The 20,234-nt window shown below is 37.3% G+C and overlaps 1 protein-coding gene across 6 annotated transcripts in view; it reads left to right on the plus strand.

Moving 5' to 3' along the window:
• The first annotated feature begins 2,442 nt into the window (after positions 1-2,442).
• Positions 2,443-20,234, plus strand: part of LOC136825282 (sentrin-specific protease 6-like) — an 80,557-nt gene continuing 62,765 nt past the window's right edge. For 2 of the 6 annotated variants that reach the window (XM_067081361.1, XM_067081363.1), the window contains exons 1-5: positions 2,443-2,826; positions 7,113-7,209; positions 13,878-13,962; positions 16,530-16,631; positions 19,565-19,788. In XM_067081361.1, the coding sequence (XP_066937462.1) occupies positions 7,145-7,209; positions 13,878-13,962; positions 16,530-16,631; positions 19,565-19,788 (476 nt within the window). In that variant the 5' untranslated portion in view covers positions 2,443-2,826; positions 7,113-7,144. Of the gene's footprint in view, positions 2,827-2,937; positions 3,055-7,112; positions 7,210-13,877; positions 13,963-16,529; positions 16,632-19,564; positions 19,789-20,234 lie in introns of those variants that run through there. The other 4 variants (XM_067081365.1, XM_067081366.1, XM_067081364.1 and 1 more) reach the window with 3 other exon arrangements.

Raw genomic sequence — 20,234 nt, forward strand, 5'->3', positions numbered from 1 at the left:
CATGTCTTCATCAGGGATGACGCCGTGCTCCCACCCTTAACTAGACCCTACAGAGGACCTTTTCTTGAGTAGCCGTCCACGGGCGGGAAGACTGGATATCTGTAGATCGTCTCAAACCCGCATTCCTGGAGGAGAACGTTGGAGGCTGTCCCCAAAGCCTCCCGCAGGGTGTGGCACCCCCTCGGACAGCCCCATGTGCAGGAAAGAGGCATGGGCGTCCCCGGAAAACCCAGAAACCAGACATGAAGGCACCCCAACAAACCGCTCCAGAGGGCGCCGAAGAAGGCGACCACCCTCTCCAGTTGACATCGAGGAAGCGAGGCCCCCTTCGTCGCCCCAGCAGATACCTGCTTTGATCAGACGTTACCTCCTTGGTGGGGGGGGGAGTATTGTAAAGTCCCTGCTCAATGCGTTCTCTATAGTGAACATCCCGTTTTCTGTGGTGCCTTCACATTGACCTGGGGTCGTCCAGAACACATGTTTATCACCATAATTGTAAATTGTATATTTTATTGTCTTTCCAAATGATCACGCTTTATGTACATGTAATGAAGTATTTATGTTATGCATCAGACATTATTGATCACTATGTTTTCTGTATGAACCTGTCCTGTTTTTGTAGAGAATTAGTTTGACCTCAGGTCACCTGTAAATCTTTGTACCCGCGGTCTCTGTGAAGTACGTAGACGTCCGCACCCCGCTTTATAAGCAGCTCGCTTCATTAATAAACCTCCCCCACCAAAATCACTTTCATGCATCATAATAAAGTTTTCATGTAACCTAACCATCTCACAGACTCATCATCAACATAGAGTTACGGGCTGCTCTAGGAGCAAGAGCCCGTGCTGGCACAAGGCCAGCTAAATCTAAAACAACAACAACATTAATAAACCACCCCCACCAAAATCACTTTCATGCATCATAATAAAGTTTTCATGTAACCTAACCATCTCACAGACTCATCAACATAGAGTTACGGGCTGCTCTAGGAGCAAGAGCCCGTGATGGCACAAGGCCAGCTAAATCTGAAGCAACAACAACAACATCAATAAACCAGCGGTACTTGTCTTCCTGCTCATTATTTCGCATCTCTCACAACAGAATCGTCAGAGTGGAATTATGTTGTCGTGGCTTGCTGTATGTAAATTAGAGTTTCAATGTAAGTTAAATTAGTAGTGAAACACGTCACAGAGAGCAAATAACAGTACTTGGTGGGAGAGTGTTTTCTCTATTGAAATACGTATGTTTGTTAAACGAGTGGTAAAAAGAATAAGAAATACGCTGACATCACACAATCACAGTAACGATTAAAATGTGCACTAATGAATAATACGAATTACAAAATAAATTTGCGCAAATGTGTATGTGAGAGAGAGAGAGAGAGAGAGAGAGAGAGAGAGAGAGAGAGAGAGAGAGAGAGAGAGAGAGAGAGAGAGAGTTTTAGATCTGAGCTGGTATATAAACTGAAAATCGAAACCATTTATAGAGGCTGCGCCGAATCGCCCACTACATTACGTCATCGGAGAAATCGCTGCATAGGCATGAAAACGGTTGTTTCAAAACAATCCTTTTCGCACAGATCAAAAGAGACGGAAATTGTGCCATGCCGGTAAGGGGGTTTGTCAGGTGTGCGAAATATAAGCACTCATATCTCACGGAAGGAACCGGGATACACCAGGCAAGGAACCGATGATGCTGTGGCCGTGCATATCCGACCGGTATTCGGGGTCTTGACCCCTCCCTCCTAACCCCCGTCACGCAGGGCATTATCCGACTTGTTGCAAAACATGTCTTGACAGATGCCATAAGCACAACAGTCGTACAAAGGATATTTTTTCTGAGCTCCCAGGAATGATCGTTAGAACTCCAATTCTTTACACGCGTTAATTCACACCGCAAATTTTCATTCATAAATACAGGCTACAAATAGACAACAGTTTTTGACTGCACCTGGGGTGACATCTTGCCATGAAACGTTTGATGAATCATTAGGGCGTTTTGACTGCAGGTGACGTTGGCAAGTTATAACAGTTATTTTTGCAGGACAAACTACTAACTATACAGCGATTTTCCGAGTTTATTTGTTGAATTCAAACAGGTATCCACGTGCTGACCTGTTTTGATCGTAAGTCAGTTACCTCTAATAATATCACTTTGTTTAGTTCGGTAATTATAATTTGATTAATTTTTTGTTTCGTTCGTTTTAGCTCAGCGGCGTCGACACACACACAGTTATTTACTATGAATGTTAAGGAATGCATGATATAAAAATGATGGACGATTACAATCAATATGTGGTTATTTAATGTTGACTTTCTCTGAAAAAAGGACGAAAACATAAGAAATACACTATTTAGTGACGTCACAATCAATAGGTGAGTGGTTGTGTGTGAGATGGAAAGAGAGAGAGAGAGAGAGGGTGAGCAGGAGAGAGGGAGCTTTGCTTGTGTTGCGGGGACCGTCTCTGCTTCCCCATCAGCCATTTTGGATGCGCATCCCGGCGCTCCTCTGTTTCTCCGTCGCAAATTCTCTCCACTGTTATTTACGTTTGTCGCAAAAGTTACGTCACCGAAGTTACGACGCAAATTTTGCGGAACGAAATGGTTGAATCGGAAAATTTCGACGCTGGCAGGCCGATATGGCGTCGAGAATGAGATTCGTGTGAAAAAGATTTAAAATCGACTCGGATTTTGGGCTGAACTGCCATTACGACAAATGATCTTGCGGCACCTCAGTATCCGACGAATCAACATGGCGGAAAGGGTGTACTCTGTGTCACCCAAGTAAGAAAAGCGTATTTTTGACGAGATATCCAGCATAATATCGGTGAGTACAAGTGAATCCCAGGTAAATGGGGTCGTGAAGATTCTTAATAAAGCTTTTAGGGTGCCGGATGCAGCTGCAGATGTCGACGGTACCGGATTTCAGTTGTGGTTCTACCACGTATTCCCTACGAAGGAGAATTGGACCGTGTTCATGGCCCAAATTTTTCTGTTTATGCTTGTGTTGGAGTCCGTTTCCCGGTGGCAAATGACACGCTGAGGTGGAAGCATGGTAACTGACTTGTAATTAATCGTTCTTTGGGTGTATTAGAACCTTCGAGAGTGATTTAAAAAGAATCTCGCCCGTTAATTGAGTGTGTTGCGGGAACGGTCGCTGAGAGAAAAGGACCCCCCATCACATGGCAGAAGACAGCAGTGTTTATGTCGATATTTTTCCCATGTTGTTAGAATCAGGGTGCTAACAGCTGTCGAATGATGCACGAAATGACTAGGGCTTTCGTAATTTTCCGTTCTGTCACCCTGATTCGCAAAATGGATGCATCAGACGATCTGTGATTTTCCACAATTTTTAATTGTTTCTGGAGGCTGTCTCTCTGTGGTCCACGGTACCCTTTTTTGAAAGTTGCCCCTTCCCGAGCCTTTAGTCCATTGAACTTGTTACATTGCATTTACTAATGGAAGCCGGAAATTTATTAAATGGAGTCATAAGGGTTGTTGCCAGTCTGGGCATCTTAGGCAAGAGTAGGCTAGGTGAAGAATGGCCAGGAAGCCTGTTAGTTTTCGAGGTTAAGTTCAAGAATGGGCTTGCGTGAACTATTGCCTGTTTGAGCTTGCAAAACATGAAGATAAAAATATAAAAATACTAGATTACTCCCCCCCCAAAAAAAAAAAAGTCACCGCAGCAATGTTAATTAGGTGGAATAGGTACCCCCATGTATTTGAGAATTGTAAGGGACCTATGGAAAAACCGTGTTATTTGCGTGGGAAAAAACCGGAAAGGAATGCATTGCAACGGTGCAAATGGTATGGTACGCACAAATCGAACCATAATAATGAAAGAAAACAGTCCATATGTGTTAGCAGCAACAATCACCCACAATATGTAAAGCATGAGAAATTGCAAGACTAGATTACACTTGAAAATATGACACATCTTTAGGAGCTGGGACCTTAACCCCTCCTCTCCCCCCCTCCATCCAACTTATTGCACTATGAGGTTAAAATTTTTTTTTTATTTAGCATGCCAACATGCCTGTTTTTTTTTTTTTTCCCCTTTGTGCTCCCCTTAACCTAATCAGACTCAGAGTAGTGAGTAATTTGTGTAGTTTCTATTATTAATGCCAAACTTGTGAGGCTGGAGTTTGGTTAATTAGGTCCCCCCCCAAAAAAAAAAAGACTATGTTCTATCCACAGCTAACAATATTCTGGGAAGAAACAACGGTCTTCTTGTGTTTCCATTAGCCTATTATACATTTTACATATATTTTATGCCCAAATGAGCTTATAGGGTCTGGTTTTGTTGTGCATCAAGGCAGACTAAATGGGCCTTCATTGAAAACATGTAGAAATGTTCCCTGATCTTCTGAAAATACTATGGTTTGGTATTGGAATTATGTGACATACACACATTTGTGGGTTTGAGACACCTTACCTTATGGTCAAAGCTGGCTTGGAATTGCAAGAATCTTTAATCAAAATACTTTAACTTTGTTGTGATTTGTTTGCATGAGCCAAAATTCTTTAATGTATGTCTTAGCTGAATTCAAGGGTGTCACTAACAGCATTGGTGATGATTATTGTTTTATATATCCCAAATCTTTTAGTTGGTGTTTTGTGTAACACTGTCAGGTTTGTTGACATTGAAAATGCAGTGTTATGGGTTTAGAAGCAGCTCTTGTTGTATTTTTTAACTTTCTTATGGGAAATGAGTTTATATTATACAGTACATACTTGTAATTCATAGTAGAGATCTGGAGCAGATTAGTAAGTAGTATAGTGGTGTAGTTAATGGCATGTGAAACAGAACTGTAGCATATTCAAGGCTCAATTGATTAGTGTTAACATTCCAAGCTATTAGTCCATCATTCGCAATGTGCCGATAATGCTTGACTGAATGTATCTAGAATTTGAATACTAAGTATTAGGAAAAAGAATGATTGGCTAAATTCTGGAAGAGCAACTTGGAAGACGTGAACATTTTAGCCACAAGAAAGAACTGTCAGTTAATGAAGGTGTCTGGTTGGTTGTCTGGGCGTTCAGACTGGGGTCTTTTTCTTTTAGGGTCTGATAAATTCATGTGACTGAAAAAGTCAAGTTATTTTAATGATTAAAGGGAAAAAGAATTAATTTTTTTATATGCAGGATTGTAGCCTACTTGAAAATCACATCCTAACACCGTCAGGTGATTGTAAATTTTTTATAGTTGGAGATATAGATACAGCTTGCTTCTGAACCCTTTAATCCATTGTTGGAATACATTTTTGCTGTGTGAATGTTTGCAGTACATTATCTTGAAATGTACCTGTAAACTTTTTGAGGTTCTGGGAGCAAAGCTCACAATACAGTAATATTCTTTTGCTGCACATTAGATTTTTTGTTGTTATAATGCTGATTTGCTTTTTGTTTTTAAGGGGAATAATACTGGAGTGATTTTTTGTGGTACGAAAATGAAATTATATGGCATAATGGCAAGAATGTTAACCAAAAGAGCGTTTTCTTGACCTTAAAAGTATTTTGTAGATAAGGCAATAGAGATACTTAAATTTACTTTGTACCTTGCAAGTCAATTAAATTTCTTTCCCAATGATAGCAATGAATAACATATAGGCTACAATATATATCATATAGTATAATTCTTAATATAACCACTGTTGTAAATACTGTATAAGAAATGAAGGTTACTCATAAATACAAATAGTGAATCTATAACATGAATACAAAAGTGGCAGTGCAAAAACAAGGCTTGATTTTAATCATATCCCTAACTGAATTAATGTATGCTTGACCTTGTCCATTTCAATATTCAGTGGAAACATATAAAATAATGTAACCAAATTGTTTGTGAAATATTAAATAAATTTTACAATAATACAGTGCATGACAGAAAAATTGATCAGATATAGAACCTTTGAATATATCATTAATGATCATGTCACCTTGGTGTTCACTCCTGCCATACATGTCATATATCCATTTCCTCTCCCAAGGACGTCACCTTGTGGGGCCTCTTAGCTACATTAGGGAATTACAAAGCAATATGCTTGGTGGACATGTTGCCCCACATATTAACACAATCACTGTGATGCAGCAGTTTTAAAGACAACTGAGCTGTCTGTCTTTATGCTGTTGGCTGATAGTAAACATGAACCATCATTGGAACTACGTACCTCAGTAGTTTTTTTTTTTTTCTCCAAGATTTTTATTTTTGTCACCCTGGGTAACGTTAGCATTTTTGACTATGAAATTTTAATACATTTATATTGATTTATTAATTTATTAAATTTTTTTCTTTCTTAATAAGTGAGATCTCTTTCTGTATTTCCCTTTAGTACCTCCTTGTACTTCTTCCTAATGAACACCTTATTCTTTGGAAGCTTGAACTCCAAGTCAGTGGCCCCTGTGGGCTTGTTCCATATGAAAAGTGTTCATCTTAATTATAATAATAATAATAATGGTTGTCAAATGCATGTAAAAGGAGCGGTGATTGCTATTTAGAACACCAGTGAAAGATAGCTAGAGCAAGTATGATGTTATTTGTTTTGCAGAGTATCAACATCCATAGGCCTATTATGTGGAGGAGCCACTATGACACACTACCGTACTTAGGATTGAAGGCCGTTCTGCCTCTTGTGTAGTATAGTTTTAGAGCAGTATTAAAAATCCTATTTGTAAATTAGAAACAGACTTACTGCCGTTCTCTTGTGCCTTATATTTACCGTTTCATTTCATATTCCATATTTTGATATTGTGTTTTTCTAAGCTTTGCTCTTTTCTCATAACGTTTGGTTGATTGCTTCCCAGTAAAGCAAAAAGAAAGTTTGCTGAGCAAGTTAGATGTTTCACCTGTTGGCATAATGCAGTGTGCTTGAGTAAAATAACCAAATTGAATTGTGCATTGATCAGAAACCAATGTATGTAGAACACTGGTAACATGAATATTTATGGTAAATTGCACATTACTGTATATGGTTAAGCACTTTGTTTCCAATTTGCTTTACAATGTAGATGTATTGTTTTGATTTAAAGCATATGTTAAAAGGGCTTGTGTAAATTTAACAAACTTTGTGGTACATTGGCTTTTCGGACTAATTTTTCTTTTGTCTTTTTCAGGTGTCTGATCCAAGAATTGATTGAGATCAGAAATGGATGATCAACAACTTATTGTCATTCCTGATGGGAAAGGGGAAGTTACTCTGTTAGATACTGAGTAAGTTTATGTCATTGTGCTCTGCATGACACTTAACTTGAGAAGTATTGTGGAATTTAGGTGTTGTAAATGAGTAGTACTGTCTAGCGTATATTCCTATGCCACTGTGCATTTTTATCTACAGTTTGTTTGCATAGAAACTCAAGTAGGAAGTGGAGTTACGATCTTCCACTTAGTGTAAAACTCACATTGAATACAGGTAAAGCTACAAATAAGGAATATTGTTTTAATGGCAATAGTTTTTGTAATAATCGTTTATAAGTAGCCTCGATTTTACACATTTTAACTGCTCTGTTTTGGTAACAGTACTGTTCTATGCAGTCATAGAATCCAATTTGGACTATGTTGGTAAAATGCTGTTTGTCATTGGTTGGGCACTGAATTTCACTATTATATATTTTAAAGGAAGGAAGTGGAATGGATATTTACAGAAAGTTTGTTCCCACAAACCCATTAATTGTGGTCTTGCCAGACTTTTACTGAAGATCTAGACATTTTCCATCACCCATGCTGTTGCTGCATGTTTCATCCTTTCTTTTTCATGGAAAGGAAGAGAAGCTAGCTGGTGGAGTTGGTAGTAGGGTGCCAACTGTGTGATTAATGGTATGTATTAGAAAACATGTTTAACGTTATTAAATTTTGTTTCATCGCCAGCTAACTGTACATTCCTGAATTGCTATTCAGATGAAAAAAAATCCTCAGAATGACTCCCAAGATATAAGCAATATATACCACAGGACTTGGAGGACTCAACCAGGATCTGTAGCCAGAACTCCTCTTAATGTGGGATCTGAGGTTACCATGAAGTGGGTTCTTCTCCAAAAGTAAAACACTTACTGTAGTATGAGACATATAGGCAAATACCCCAGATGGCATGCAGTCCTTTGCTTCCCATAGACGTGACCTGCTACAATGATCAAACTTAGTGGTCCCTGTGGGCTTGCTTCATATGAATAGGGTTTATCTTCTGAATAATAATAATAATAATGCAAATGATGTCCTCAAGTAACATTGCTTGTAGAATACCAGAAAATTTTTAGATTTAAAAGCTAACAAGGAAGACATCACCCAATACTCATGCACTTGGATTTTGACCCTCTCTGCCACACTTTCCAGAATGCAGTATCAGTGTACTTGTACACTCAGAACCACCTGTTGAAAGCCAGTAAGAAATTTTCCTTGAAAATCTGCTTCGTACTACATTATCTTAGGAGTCCAGAAACTTATAGCCTGAAGTGTTCTGCCTTCCACTGCCAGACTTTCACTGCTCACTGGATGGGAACATATTCTCTTTGCCAGAAGTGACTGCTGATAGGGCTGGGATGTAAAATTGGGCAGTGGTCATGTCAGGACTACCAAGGCCTGTCTTGGGGATGAAGTGTGGTAAATGAAAAGTCCATTCGATAACCAGGTTTTGGTGAGTTAGATTTTCTGGCAAGGTATTTGTGGACTCTCTTTGAACCATACAAACTAGGATCTGCAGGTGGTGTTTTGAAAAATAAGAGCTTCCTATAAGGGCATATGGAAGCCTCAAAAGAGACTGTAGCACCAGTGCAAGATCTCGACTAAGTAGTTAAGAAGTACCCTGTGGAAAATCTTTTTGAGATTCATGAGAAAATGATCCAAATCTCTGTCTTTGGTTAAATCCCATGTTTATCAAAGAGCTACAAGAGAACTGTTAAACAGCCCTTTATTACAAAATTGTACAAAAGAAGCCTGGTGACAGTTAGAAACCAAATAGACTTTCTAACCATCAATAAAAGATTCAGGAACTCTGTCAAGCAAGTGAAAACCTACCCAGGAGCTGATTGAAATAGTGACCATGTACAAGTTGAACCAACAGTGATGGTGAAGTTGAGAAATCAGAGGAAGAGTTCACCTAAATCAAAGAGGCAACTGAAATTATTGAAAACAGAGGAAATGAAGAACCAATATAATAATTGTAAGAAAATAGATATGACCAGCTTAAGGAGGAAGGCCCAGTGCTCCAACATCCTCAGCAAAAGTGGCAAAATATGGAAAATGCAATAAGAGAAGGTAATGAAATAATACCAACAACAGAATGGAGAGAATAAATGACAGAAGATATTTTGATAATGATGGATGAAAGAAGGCAATAAAAGGGTAAAAATGAAGATAGATATAGAGCTCTGGATAAAACTATTAGGAGGGAATGCACAAAGGCAAAGGAGAAATGGATGGATGAGATTTGTGAGGAGGTAGAAGATTTGGATAAAAGGGATGAACGGAGAAAGTGCGATAATATGGTGAAAGAAATTACTTTTAAAAAGAAGAGAAGTATCAGCACTGGTATCAAAAAAGTGGCTGGAACCATAGTAATGGCGTCAAAAGAAATATTGGAAAGATGGACGGAGCATATTGGAGAATTGTTTGATGATGATAGAGTAGAACATCTAGACTTCAATGACAACGGAGAGGGACCAAGTATAATCAGATCAGAGATAGAGGCATCTTTAAAACAGATGAAAAGTAATAAAGCAACAGGTGATGATGGAATAGCAGCAGAGATATTGGTAGCTCTGGGAGAATACACCATTGATATATTAATGGAAATAGTGGAAGGAATATATGAAGATAGAGAGCCTGCAACACAGATGTGTAAATCAACATTTATCACAATGCCAAAAACACCAGGAACACTTGAGTGCAATAAACACTGGACTATCAGTATCATGAGTCAGATCACAAAAATAATATTAAGGATTGTTTTGAATAGAATAAGAAATAAGCTACTCCAGAGATTGGCAATGAATAATGTGGTTTTATGAGAGATAAAGGGACAAGAAATGCAATTTTTATTTTGAGAATGTTGATGGAGAGAGCAATAGAGGTGAAAAAGGATCTATGTTTGTTTTGTTGACTATGAAAAGGCTTTTGATTGGGTTAGACATGTAGACCTTATAAGGATGTTGTAACAGATAAATATCGATGGGAAAGATCTAAGATTGATAAAGAATTTATATTGGAATCAAGAGGCATCAGTGAAAGAAAATGATGAATCGGAGACTCGGCACATCAAGAGAGGTGTAAGACAGGGTTGTGTGTTATCACCTGATCTCTTCAATTTATATAGTGAAATGATATTGAGATCTCTCAAAGATATGGAAGGAATTAAGGTTGAAGGAGTCATTATTAATAATATCAGATATGCCGATGATACAGCACTTGTTGCAGACTCTCATGATAAACTTCAAGCTTTAATCAGTACTTTACACCAGTCAAGCAGAGAATGTGGTCTGTCAATAAATATTAAGAAAACAGAAGTTATGGTTTTCACCAAAGTTAAAATCCCCCCAAGAACAGATATAAGATTTAATGCTGAAACAGTTAAACCGTCATTTTTAATTATTTAGGATGCACTGTCACAAGTGATGGAAAATGCGAAAAAGAGATCAGGAAGAGAATATCCATGGGAAAAGATGCATTTGGTAAGGTCAAGAAATTAGTCACCAGCTCGAAAATATCTATGAAAATAAGGGGAGGTTTGTGAAATGTTTTGTTTGGTCTGTATTGTTGTATGGCTGTGAAACTTGGACCTTGAGGATGGCAGATGAGGAGAGGTTACAGGCTGCAGAAATGTGGTTTTGGAGAAGGATGCTGAAAATATGGACAGAAAGGAAAAGCAATGAGGAGGTATTAGAGAGAGTAGCCGTTTAGAGAAAACTTTTGGCTTCAGTGAGAGGTAGACAAATGCAGTTTGTGGGTCACAGTGAGAAGACAAGAACTAGAACATCTCTCTCTCACTGGTAAAATCAATGGAAGGAGGCCAAGAGGAAGACCTATACAAAAATATATGGATGGATTGGTGAGAATGTCTGCAGCTCAGTTGCTGCAGAGAGCCGGAAATAGAGAGGAGTGGCGAGCCATGATTGCCGACGTCCTTGGGGATATGGCACCTGGATGATGATGATGACATAAGAAGCTGCAGAAAAGCAAATTCTGTTGTCATCATCATAGCAGCACTGGCTGGATTTAGACTACATACACCACAGAAGCTGGCAAACTGATCCCTCGTCCATTGATTAAGGTTGGAAGTTGGAGTACCTCAATGTCGTGATCCTTGAAAAGTTTCTCTTTCTATCTACTTGCTAAGGGATTCCAGCTCATGGAGAAACTGGTGAAAATAAGGGTGTTAGAGTAGCCTCCTCCAGAGTGGCTGGCAGCCAAGGTAAATAGGTCCATGAATTATACTTAAAGAGGCCTCAGGGGAGGCATCAGAAGCATTCTCATATTAACCAAAGGGTTACTGGTACAGTATATGCCACCTGATGGTGTGGTGGAAGGCATACACATCTAAGCAGTCCCAAGTCTGTGTTATTGCATATGTTCTCTTTGTAGCTGGGTCTTGCTGTGTATAGAAGGAAGGAATTTGCTGAAAGTTTTTGTTAATGGGGTTATATAACTTTTAATTTATTAAAAACTGTGAACTGCAACTAGGGATTGAGATGAGAAGAATTGTTAAAACTTATTGTAAAAATATACAGTATTTGTGTTGAACAAAACCTGTTAGTCTTAATCCTCATGAATCACAATTTGGGATAGAGGATGAAGGACCAGTTGACAAGCTTGATGCTGGTACCATGCTGCTGACTGCTGTATACTACCTATAAACAAGCAGGCTACCAAAGGCAGCCTAGAAAAACTGGAGGCCCTACCATTATGCTAAACGAGACTGGGGAGACATGATTTAAGACTACTTTTCCCTGAATGCTTTCTTTGTTTTATTTTCAGGCATATATTATTTTAAATTTTTCCCAGATTTGGCAGGCCTAATCTGGCCAAAATTTAAGATAATTCAGTTAATCTTTGGCTGCTTAGCTGAATGACTTGCGCATTTACTGCTAAGCCTGTTTGTTAGTACATATCACTAAATAACCATTCATGCACTGGTTATAAAATTTTTGAGTAGGAATCGTGAAAAATTAGACACCCTTTGGTAAGCTATCATGGTAGGCTAAATTGCAGTGATTATCTTGACCAAATATCACTAACAACTACCATCAAAAGTATTGGCCATCGTAACACTAACCAGTCAACTAACAACACAGATTATCAATCATCACCATTAATGTCATGAATCTCTACTGCTGATACTACCAACTACCACTCATAATACAAAGCTCTCATCACTGTTTAAGCAGTGAGCAATGATCACCTGTCAACAAATATGGCAGAGCAAGTTGTGACGTCAGAATTGATGGTAAAAAAGAAAAAAAAAAACCTGCTGAATATTTACCGTAGTTTATCAAGCTGTCATTAGCATAGTTTGTCAAGCTGTCATAGGGACTGAAGTATGTTTAAATATTTTTTTCTGTTTTTTTCTCAAATTTGTGAGAATTATAATACATCTTTTATTTAATGAACTACCCGTAAACACAAAACACAACAATAAAAAACACATTTATAGGGTGAACAGATACTGGCATTTTATTTTTATTTCATTTTATTACTGTAACCTAATGAGTTTTTATTAAAAATTATAAAACATGAACTGTGAAAAGCAAGTACAGTACTGTATTATTATTTACGGTATATTTAAATTGAGGATATTGAAACCATTTTTTTTTATCCATCTTCAAAGCCTAAAAAGTCATCACTGACATTGTCATTGACATGCTCATGAAATTCACTGGCACTGTCATCACTGCTGTCAGAGTCAGAGGTGTCCGACTCCTCATATAAGAGGTCATTTCCTATTTTTAATAAAATAATATTTAGTAGTTAATCCTTCTAAACAGATTTAGGAAACCCTTCTGTAAGAATGTGTTGGAATTTCATTTATGGCACCAGTAGGCCGCACTGAAAATACCACTTGCCAAAAGTCTGAGCCTACCAAAAGCCTGATCTTGGGCATATGAGGCACAGGGAGGTGTATCAGGACATTATTTGAAAAAAAGCACACATTCTATGGCCAAAAATTTGGCAACTCTTCAAGTTATTGTGACAGTCCATTTCTAATGGAATAAGTTCTTATAGTGATTAATTGGCTTTGTATATCATTGGTGATGAATTAATAGTGTATTATGTGAAAGTCTTTTCATGTTCCTAGAAAGTTTTAAGTTTATGTTAGAATTATTGACTGTGGTAAATCAAAATGATCTACACTACTGTTAACCACACTACTGTTAATATCTTTAATGTAAATTTGTAAAGCTCATTGCTAGATTTTCTCTCTGGTGTCGTAACATAATTTTAATTAATGAATTATTAAACTGAAAATTGTGTAGAAACTGAGAATGAAGTTAATCAGTCTGAAAAGAAGTGTCCGGAAAGGGAGATTGAAATTAGTTTGGTAAACCAAAACATGGGAAATAAAATGTTATATATAATAGATTTAATTTTTCGAAAATTTGTATGATTTAGATGCTGCTGTGCACATGTACTGTTGAATGTGCTGTAAATTAATTCTTTGGAAATGTGTTTATAACTTTTGTTTGCTACAAAATTTTGTGTATATATCAGCCAGAGGTTTGGTCCTTTCTAGAATTTTATGTATTCAGTGGGCACTTTGCTTTGGTTTTAATAAGCCACTCCTTTGACTTGACTAATTAGCACCTTTAAGCACAAATCCATCAGATGAGCCCTGTAATTTCCTGTAAATGTAACATCATTGTCTCGGTGAACTATAATCATTTTGATGTCTGCAGAGGTGGGATCTTGGTGGAACATGGAGAGTATTCAGTCACAATTCCATCGGGGGGTCAGCATGTGACTCAGGCACAGACTCAGCAGGTTAGTTTACTATGTTATAGTGTGAGTAGAGTGGTGCAAAAAATGTAATACTGTATTTTCCTTATATATACAGGCAGTCCCCGGTTTACGACGGGGGTTCCGCTTTTACGCCGCGTTGTAAACCGAAAAATCGTCAAAAATCATAAGAAAACCTTACTTTCAATGCTTCGGGTGCATTGAAAATGATGTAAACTGCATTTTCATTGAGTTTTTGTCAAAAAAACCTGCAAATTATGATTATTCTGTCGTTTTGGAGCCATATTTCTTCCGTCGGATCGGCGTACAACACGTCATAACCCTAGAACATGCATCGTAAACCAGGAAATAATTTCTGATGAATATATTTGAAAAGCGTCATAACCTCGGAACGTCGTAAGCCAGACCCGTCGTAAACCGGGGACTGCCTGTATGTGTATGTTTATATTATTTATATTTATATTTTATTATTTATTTATTTGGTACAGTAGGACCATGCAGTTACATTTCTTTTAGGTGGATGTACTTGAAGGAAGTTGTATATAAAAAAAGATTCATGTTGCATCATAGCATCAGCACATTATTCTGTCCATTTTCATCAGTCAATGTTCACACGTTTCTGTGCATTTTTTAATTTTGCACCTTGCAGGGAGGAACTACTTATGATATGATATGCTGAGAAGATATAATAAAATGAGAAAAAAGGCTAGGTTCAGTAAGCATGAGCCTAGTGCCCATACTTTCTGCTTCTGCTTGTAGGCTCTTCCCTCCTACTCCTATCCCTCCAGCTTCAGGTGTCTGTTACCAGTCTTGAGTTTATTACTTTTAGGTTTCTTATATTGATAGGCTAAGAGACTTAATATTTGCCTCCATCTCTGTCTGGAGGTTAGTACTTTAAAGCTATGTATATTGACAACTTAAAATACTTAATATTTAACCCTTTCTCTCTCTCTGCTCATACATAGTATTGGATTTTGTCGTCCTTAACTACTTTTATACATATACTGCAGCTTCTCAACAAGTATTTCTGGACATTTGGAGTTCTCTGCCTGGATTTCCTCCTTTCTACCTCAGCATATCAGAAAGAATACTGCTTCTCTCCTGTGTGGCGCATCTAGCTCATCATAATATGGTAGACTACTTGATTCCGTCCAAGATAAAACTCCATAGGTTGTATCATCAAGTGTACCCATTACAGATGTGAAACAGTGGCTATTAGTATTGACAATATGTTGGGAAGATTATTTCTCAATTGATGTGCTGGTAACTTCGTACATAAATGAACCACATCTGATTTTGAAGCACAAACTTGATTTTTGTGCTAAAATTAATGACTCCTGGTATCAATTGCTGTGTGAAGTCATTACACAGTGCCTTGTTTACTTTGATACTGTGCCTACTTCATAAAACATTTGAGCGTTACAACTGCTGTGTAGTCAGTGACTTGTAATATTGAGCTCTTAAGGCCGCCACAACGTTCAGGTATACCTTTGTAGGTCTGCTTGCAGACCTTCACTACTAATGACAGTTTTTTTTGCTCAGTTCTCTGTAGCAGCCATGGTGTCAGCAGATGATGCACTGCAAGAATTGGCTTGCTGATGGCAAAAAAAAAAAAAAAAAATTTAGGTGCCTGAAAAAGACTTCCAGTGAAAGAGTGGCTGTTATTCATCATTAACATGTGTTAATAGTGAATAAACATACATTGTCTACTATGATTTATTTTGTTCTATTGCTATGTTGAATATCTTGTTCTCATTTTAAAACTAAATTACATCTCATTTTAAAATTAAATTACGTATGTGATGCTTGATCGTGAATAGATGCTAATAAGCCTATTATTGTTTTACATTACTCTGCTATATTGAATATTTATTCTCATTTAAAAACCGACTAAACTTACATGGGCGTACAAGGACCAAGATGCTGTCTTTTTCAATCTCCTGTAGTTTTTCTACTAATTTAAAATAAGCGGTTTTTATTTAATTTGTTATATAGTCTTTGGATTTTACTTGCCCAAGACAAGGCCCATTCTTAAAGATTTCAATAGCAGTTTGTTTCTTGCTGGAATGTATTCTCCACTTAAGGAAGTAAAGAGAACTGAGCAAAAAATGTGGCCTCCCCGCACTTAACGTTCAGGCAAGCCTGCGCAGGACATTTTGATGCAAGCGTATTGATTGAGAAGAACTAATTGCTCAGGTTGCCTGTGCAGGTAGAATGTTCAGCTGTGCCTGAACATTAGTGGCGGCCTTTAGAGACAGCTTCATATTGTTCCTGCATCCAATTTAATCAAGAATATTACTTTTTTTGACCACAAAGAAAAATGGGGGTAAAAGGAAAATTAGACAGAATTGTTGAGTAACAAGAGGTTCATGTGCACGGTATTGTAAAATGTAATGTTGGAGTACAGGTAGAGAATGTTAAGTGGTTCACATTCTCTCTCTCTCTCTCTCTCTCTCTCTCTCTCTCTCTCTCTCTCTCTCTCTCTCTCTCTCTCTCTCTCTCTCTCTCTCTCTCTCTCTCTCATTGTAACGTCCCCCTGATACATTAGAGATTGCAACGAGTAGCCACATATTGTTTTTTCTTTTTGTTAGCATGTGGTGTACACGACACAACAAGCAGTAGTACAGCCCAGAGTAGTGTATTCCCCCCAACCACAGCAAGTGTATCAAGTGGCCTCAGCACATCCACAGCAGGTAAGTTCATTTCTATAGTCAGCATTCACTGTTGTGTGATGTAAAATTTATGGCTTGGTTTTTTTATCTGTTCTGCAGTAGGGGTTGGTGATGCTTGCGCTTGGGTGGGGCTTTGCTATCCTGATTACAACATGTTTGCAATTGATTGCTTGTGTTACTAATGCGGAGATTGCTAGTGCTGGAAATTTTAATCTGAAAGAGTAATTTTCCAGGTAGATTGCCCAATTTTACAAATATATTTGTTTAGGAAGATCAGTTCAGCTGTGATAATCGGTTAGAATGTGTTCCGAAAGTGAAATTGAACTGGCCAGGAATTACTGAATATCAGATTGTTTGAAGCTGCATCAACAATAACTTAATTTATTGAATATTACTTAAGTTGCTTAAATTTATTGAATATTACTTAAGTTGCCTAAAGTAGCTGAAGATGAAGTATTAGTATTAACATTGAGTATTTTTGCAGTGAAGTTCCCAGGTTTAAATATTGATTAATACATTGACATTGGTTGCATTTTACACTGACATGTAGCTGAGGTGATACTAATTTAGTGAATTTGGTGTCCTTATCTCTTGAGAGAGCAGAGGTAAAAAACAAAGAATACTGTTCAACCATTTTACAATGCATGTGAATGGGATGTATCTTTTTTTTTTTTTTTTCTTATATAATTTATATGAATTGCTGCAGTTCTGTGTACTCAAAAAGTATTATGGTTTTCCTTGGTTTGATTTGTATGCCTTTGTTTTTTCTGCATAACCATGCACTCTTTTACAACCATATATGAGAAATAGTGAGAATAGTGTGTACATGAGTACTAATAATCTTTGTTTTATTTACTTTGCCATAATAATTAGGTAGGGTAGACTAACTAGCAGAGTTGCTATTGCTGATTTACTTGGCATCTTGAAGATTACTATGTATGAGTTTACCAAGAAAAAAAGGCCAAACAGCAGGAAAAATAACAGGTTTTTGATTAGTTTTCTATATTCCATAAGTATCCCTTTATTTTACTGGTGCAGTAACATCCTGTCAGGAAAAATTGATTGGTGAAAAGCTGAATAAAAATGCCTAGAACAGGAGCTAAAAGTGAAAGCTCCCCAGTTAGGGAAACCCTTGCATGTCTTGTTGATATCTTTTTCCTTTTAAGTCTTGGCAGCCCAGAGACTAGTGTCATTCAAGAGGCTTGAGAGGAAGAATTAAGAGCGTTTTACACGAGTGGTTATTACTGTACATCATAAGGCTTGTAGTTGGCTGTTCCGCATCTTTTTTTTTTTTTTTTTTTTTTTTTTTTTTTTTTTTTTGGTCCTGAGTTGTGTGAAAAGTTACTGGCCTTGATATACATGTCTGTGGACTTTTGGGCTGCAAATGAGGGCTCATTCTGATTGACAGGTTTAATGTGAACAAAAATTATCCTTACTCCTTTCATCCAGGCTGCTACAAGGGTGATATTGGTTATCAGAATGTCCCATGTCTCTGGCCCCCCTTTTAAGTTACAAGGCTGCCACATTGTGACTGGATTGTATCCATATGATATTTATGTGAGTACCAAGTACGCAAAATCACACATATCCAAGTAAGCTGAAAGTTGAAACTAATAGTCTCAAGTCTTGTGTCCAAAGCACTATTCAAGATAGAGTTGTCGTCAAATTGACAACTTTTGCATCCACATATATTAACTGCCTATCCCTGGTTCTTGTTAGGTATGTAAATTTTCGAATTGTCTTTAAAAGTATTGATTTTAGATTTCTGTTGCTTTGTAAGTCAGTCTTGATTATGGGATATTGTTTGGCACTGAACTTCTGCATCCCTCAGCATACAGTGTCTTTTTTGTTCTGTGGAACATAATTATTCATTTGGTCCCGTGTATAGAAATAGGTTACATTCTATCAAGACCAATAAAGGAGAAATATTGTCTAGCAAACTGTACTTCTTAATTAAGACATGGTTATTTTCAGTGATTACAACCCAGCCAAGCCATTAACATTTTTTTTTTTTTGTCCTAAATATGATTGAATGCCCTCTATTTCTCAAAAAATAGTACACAAAAACTGTAGCTGAAAATAGGATAAAATCTAATGTGAAAACTTTTTCACATGCTATACCTTTCTTCTAATCGAGGTGACCTCGTTGAGAATTCTTTCTCTCCGTGTTTGGAAAGCATTCAAGACATTCTCAACACTTAAAAAATACTAGTTACATTTACAGAAAAGAAAAAATGCTACTTACATTTACAGAAATTAGTTGAAGATTCACAGTTTATTCTCTCATTTGGAATTCTTAGGAAATTGCTCAGAGGCTCAGTATGTCAGAAGGTATCAGAGTACTGCAATTTATCCTTAGTGTAATTGTAAATGTGTCAATGGCAGGAAACTACTACCTCCTATCTAAGCAATATGAGTCGTACAAAGCAAACTGCTCGGATCTCGGATCCACTTGGCACTGAAAACCCTCCATGTAATCTCTCCCAAATGGCACCAGTTCACAAGATAAAGTTTTGTGCATGATAATTATGCATTTTCGTACACACACAACTCAGTTGCCTTGCCTAATTAGGCATATCTTAAGCATGTGTTTTTCAGAAGAGTAATCATCTTACTGTATTTAGATTGTAATATTAAGAGGAAAAAATTGTACAAGTGTGGGCTGTGTAGTGAGGTAGATTTTCTCTCTTTGAACAGATAACTGCCCTCTGTAAAGGATTGTGTGGTTTTTGCTATTATTTTTATATCGTACTAGTATATATTTGTCAAATTGGTTACATAATAACTGCAAACTCTTAATGCTAACTATCTCAGTACTTTAGAAAAGAAATTGTTAGGCTCGGTTTTGTGTCCAGCACCAGCAATTTTGCATCGGTTTGGGGTTATTTTTCAAGAGTGTTATGTTGGTTTTAAAATGGTTTAAAGGTCAAATTAAATGAAATCTACCCTAACAGGTGGTATTTGCTGGGGGAACTCCAGTTCAACAGCAGGTACCAATTCTAGCCCAGCAACAGCAAGTCCTTATACAGCAGTCACATACTCAGTTAGCTGGCCAGCAGTTGATGCCAACACCACAGCAGCGACAGCAGCAGTCACAGCCGCTGCAGCAATCGCAGCCACAGGCTGCCCAGCAACAGCAACAACACATATTTATCACAAACCAAGGCCAGCCAATTAGGTAATGTACAGTATTGTATTTAGAATTAAAAGTAATTTTTCTATTTTTTGGTAATAGACCTCTCTATTCCGAATTAAATACATGATCTATGATGACATACAAATATTTTTTATTTAACAATCTTGATATTCAGGAAATGGCAACAAATAAAGCACTAAGATATCTCAAGTGTGATTAGTTGAAAAACAAGACCAGCAATCCTGAATGCCCATTTCACAAGATTCCAGATGTTCTCGTAAATTATAAAGTGGTCCAAACCAGAAACTATTTTTGCATATCCAGTAAGGAAAACAAAATTATCCATTGAGGCATCAGATGTGGTGGTTGTATAATTGTGCTTCCTCAAGAATGTTTATTAAATTGGTAATGAAAATATTGCAGAAATATTGTTAGGCACAAGAAGTAAATCTGCAAAGAATACCTTTTGGTTATTTTGTATAAACTTT

This window comes from Macrobrachium rosenbergii, chromosome 37, assembly GCF_040412425.1.
Source record: "Macrobrachium rosenbergii isolate ZJJX-2024 chromosome 37, ASM4041242v1, whole genome shotgun sequence".
NCBI lineage: Eukaryota > Metazoa > Arthropoda > Malacostraca > Decapoda > Palaemonidae > Macrobrachium > Macrobrachium rosenbergii.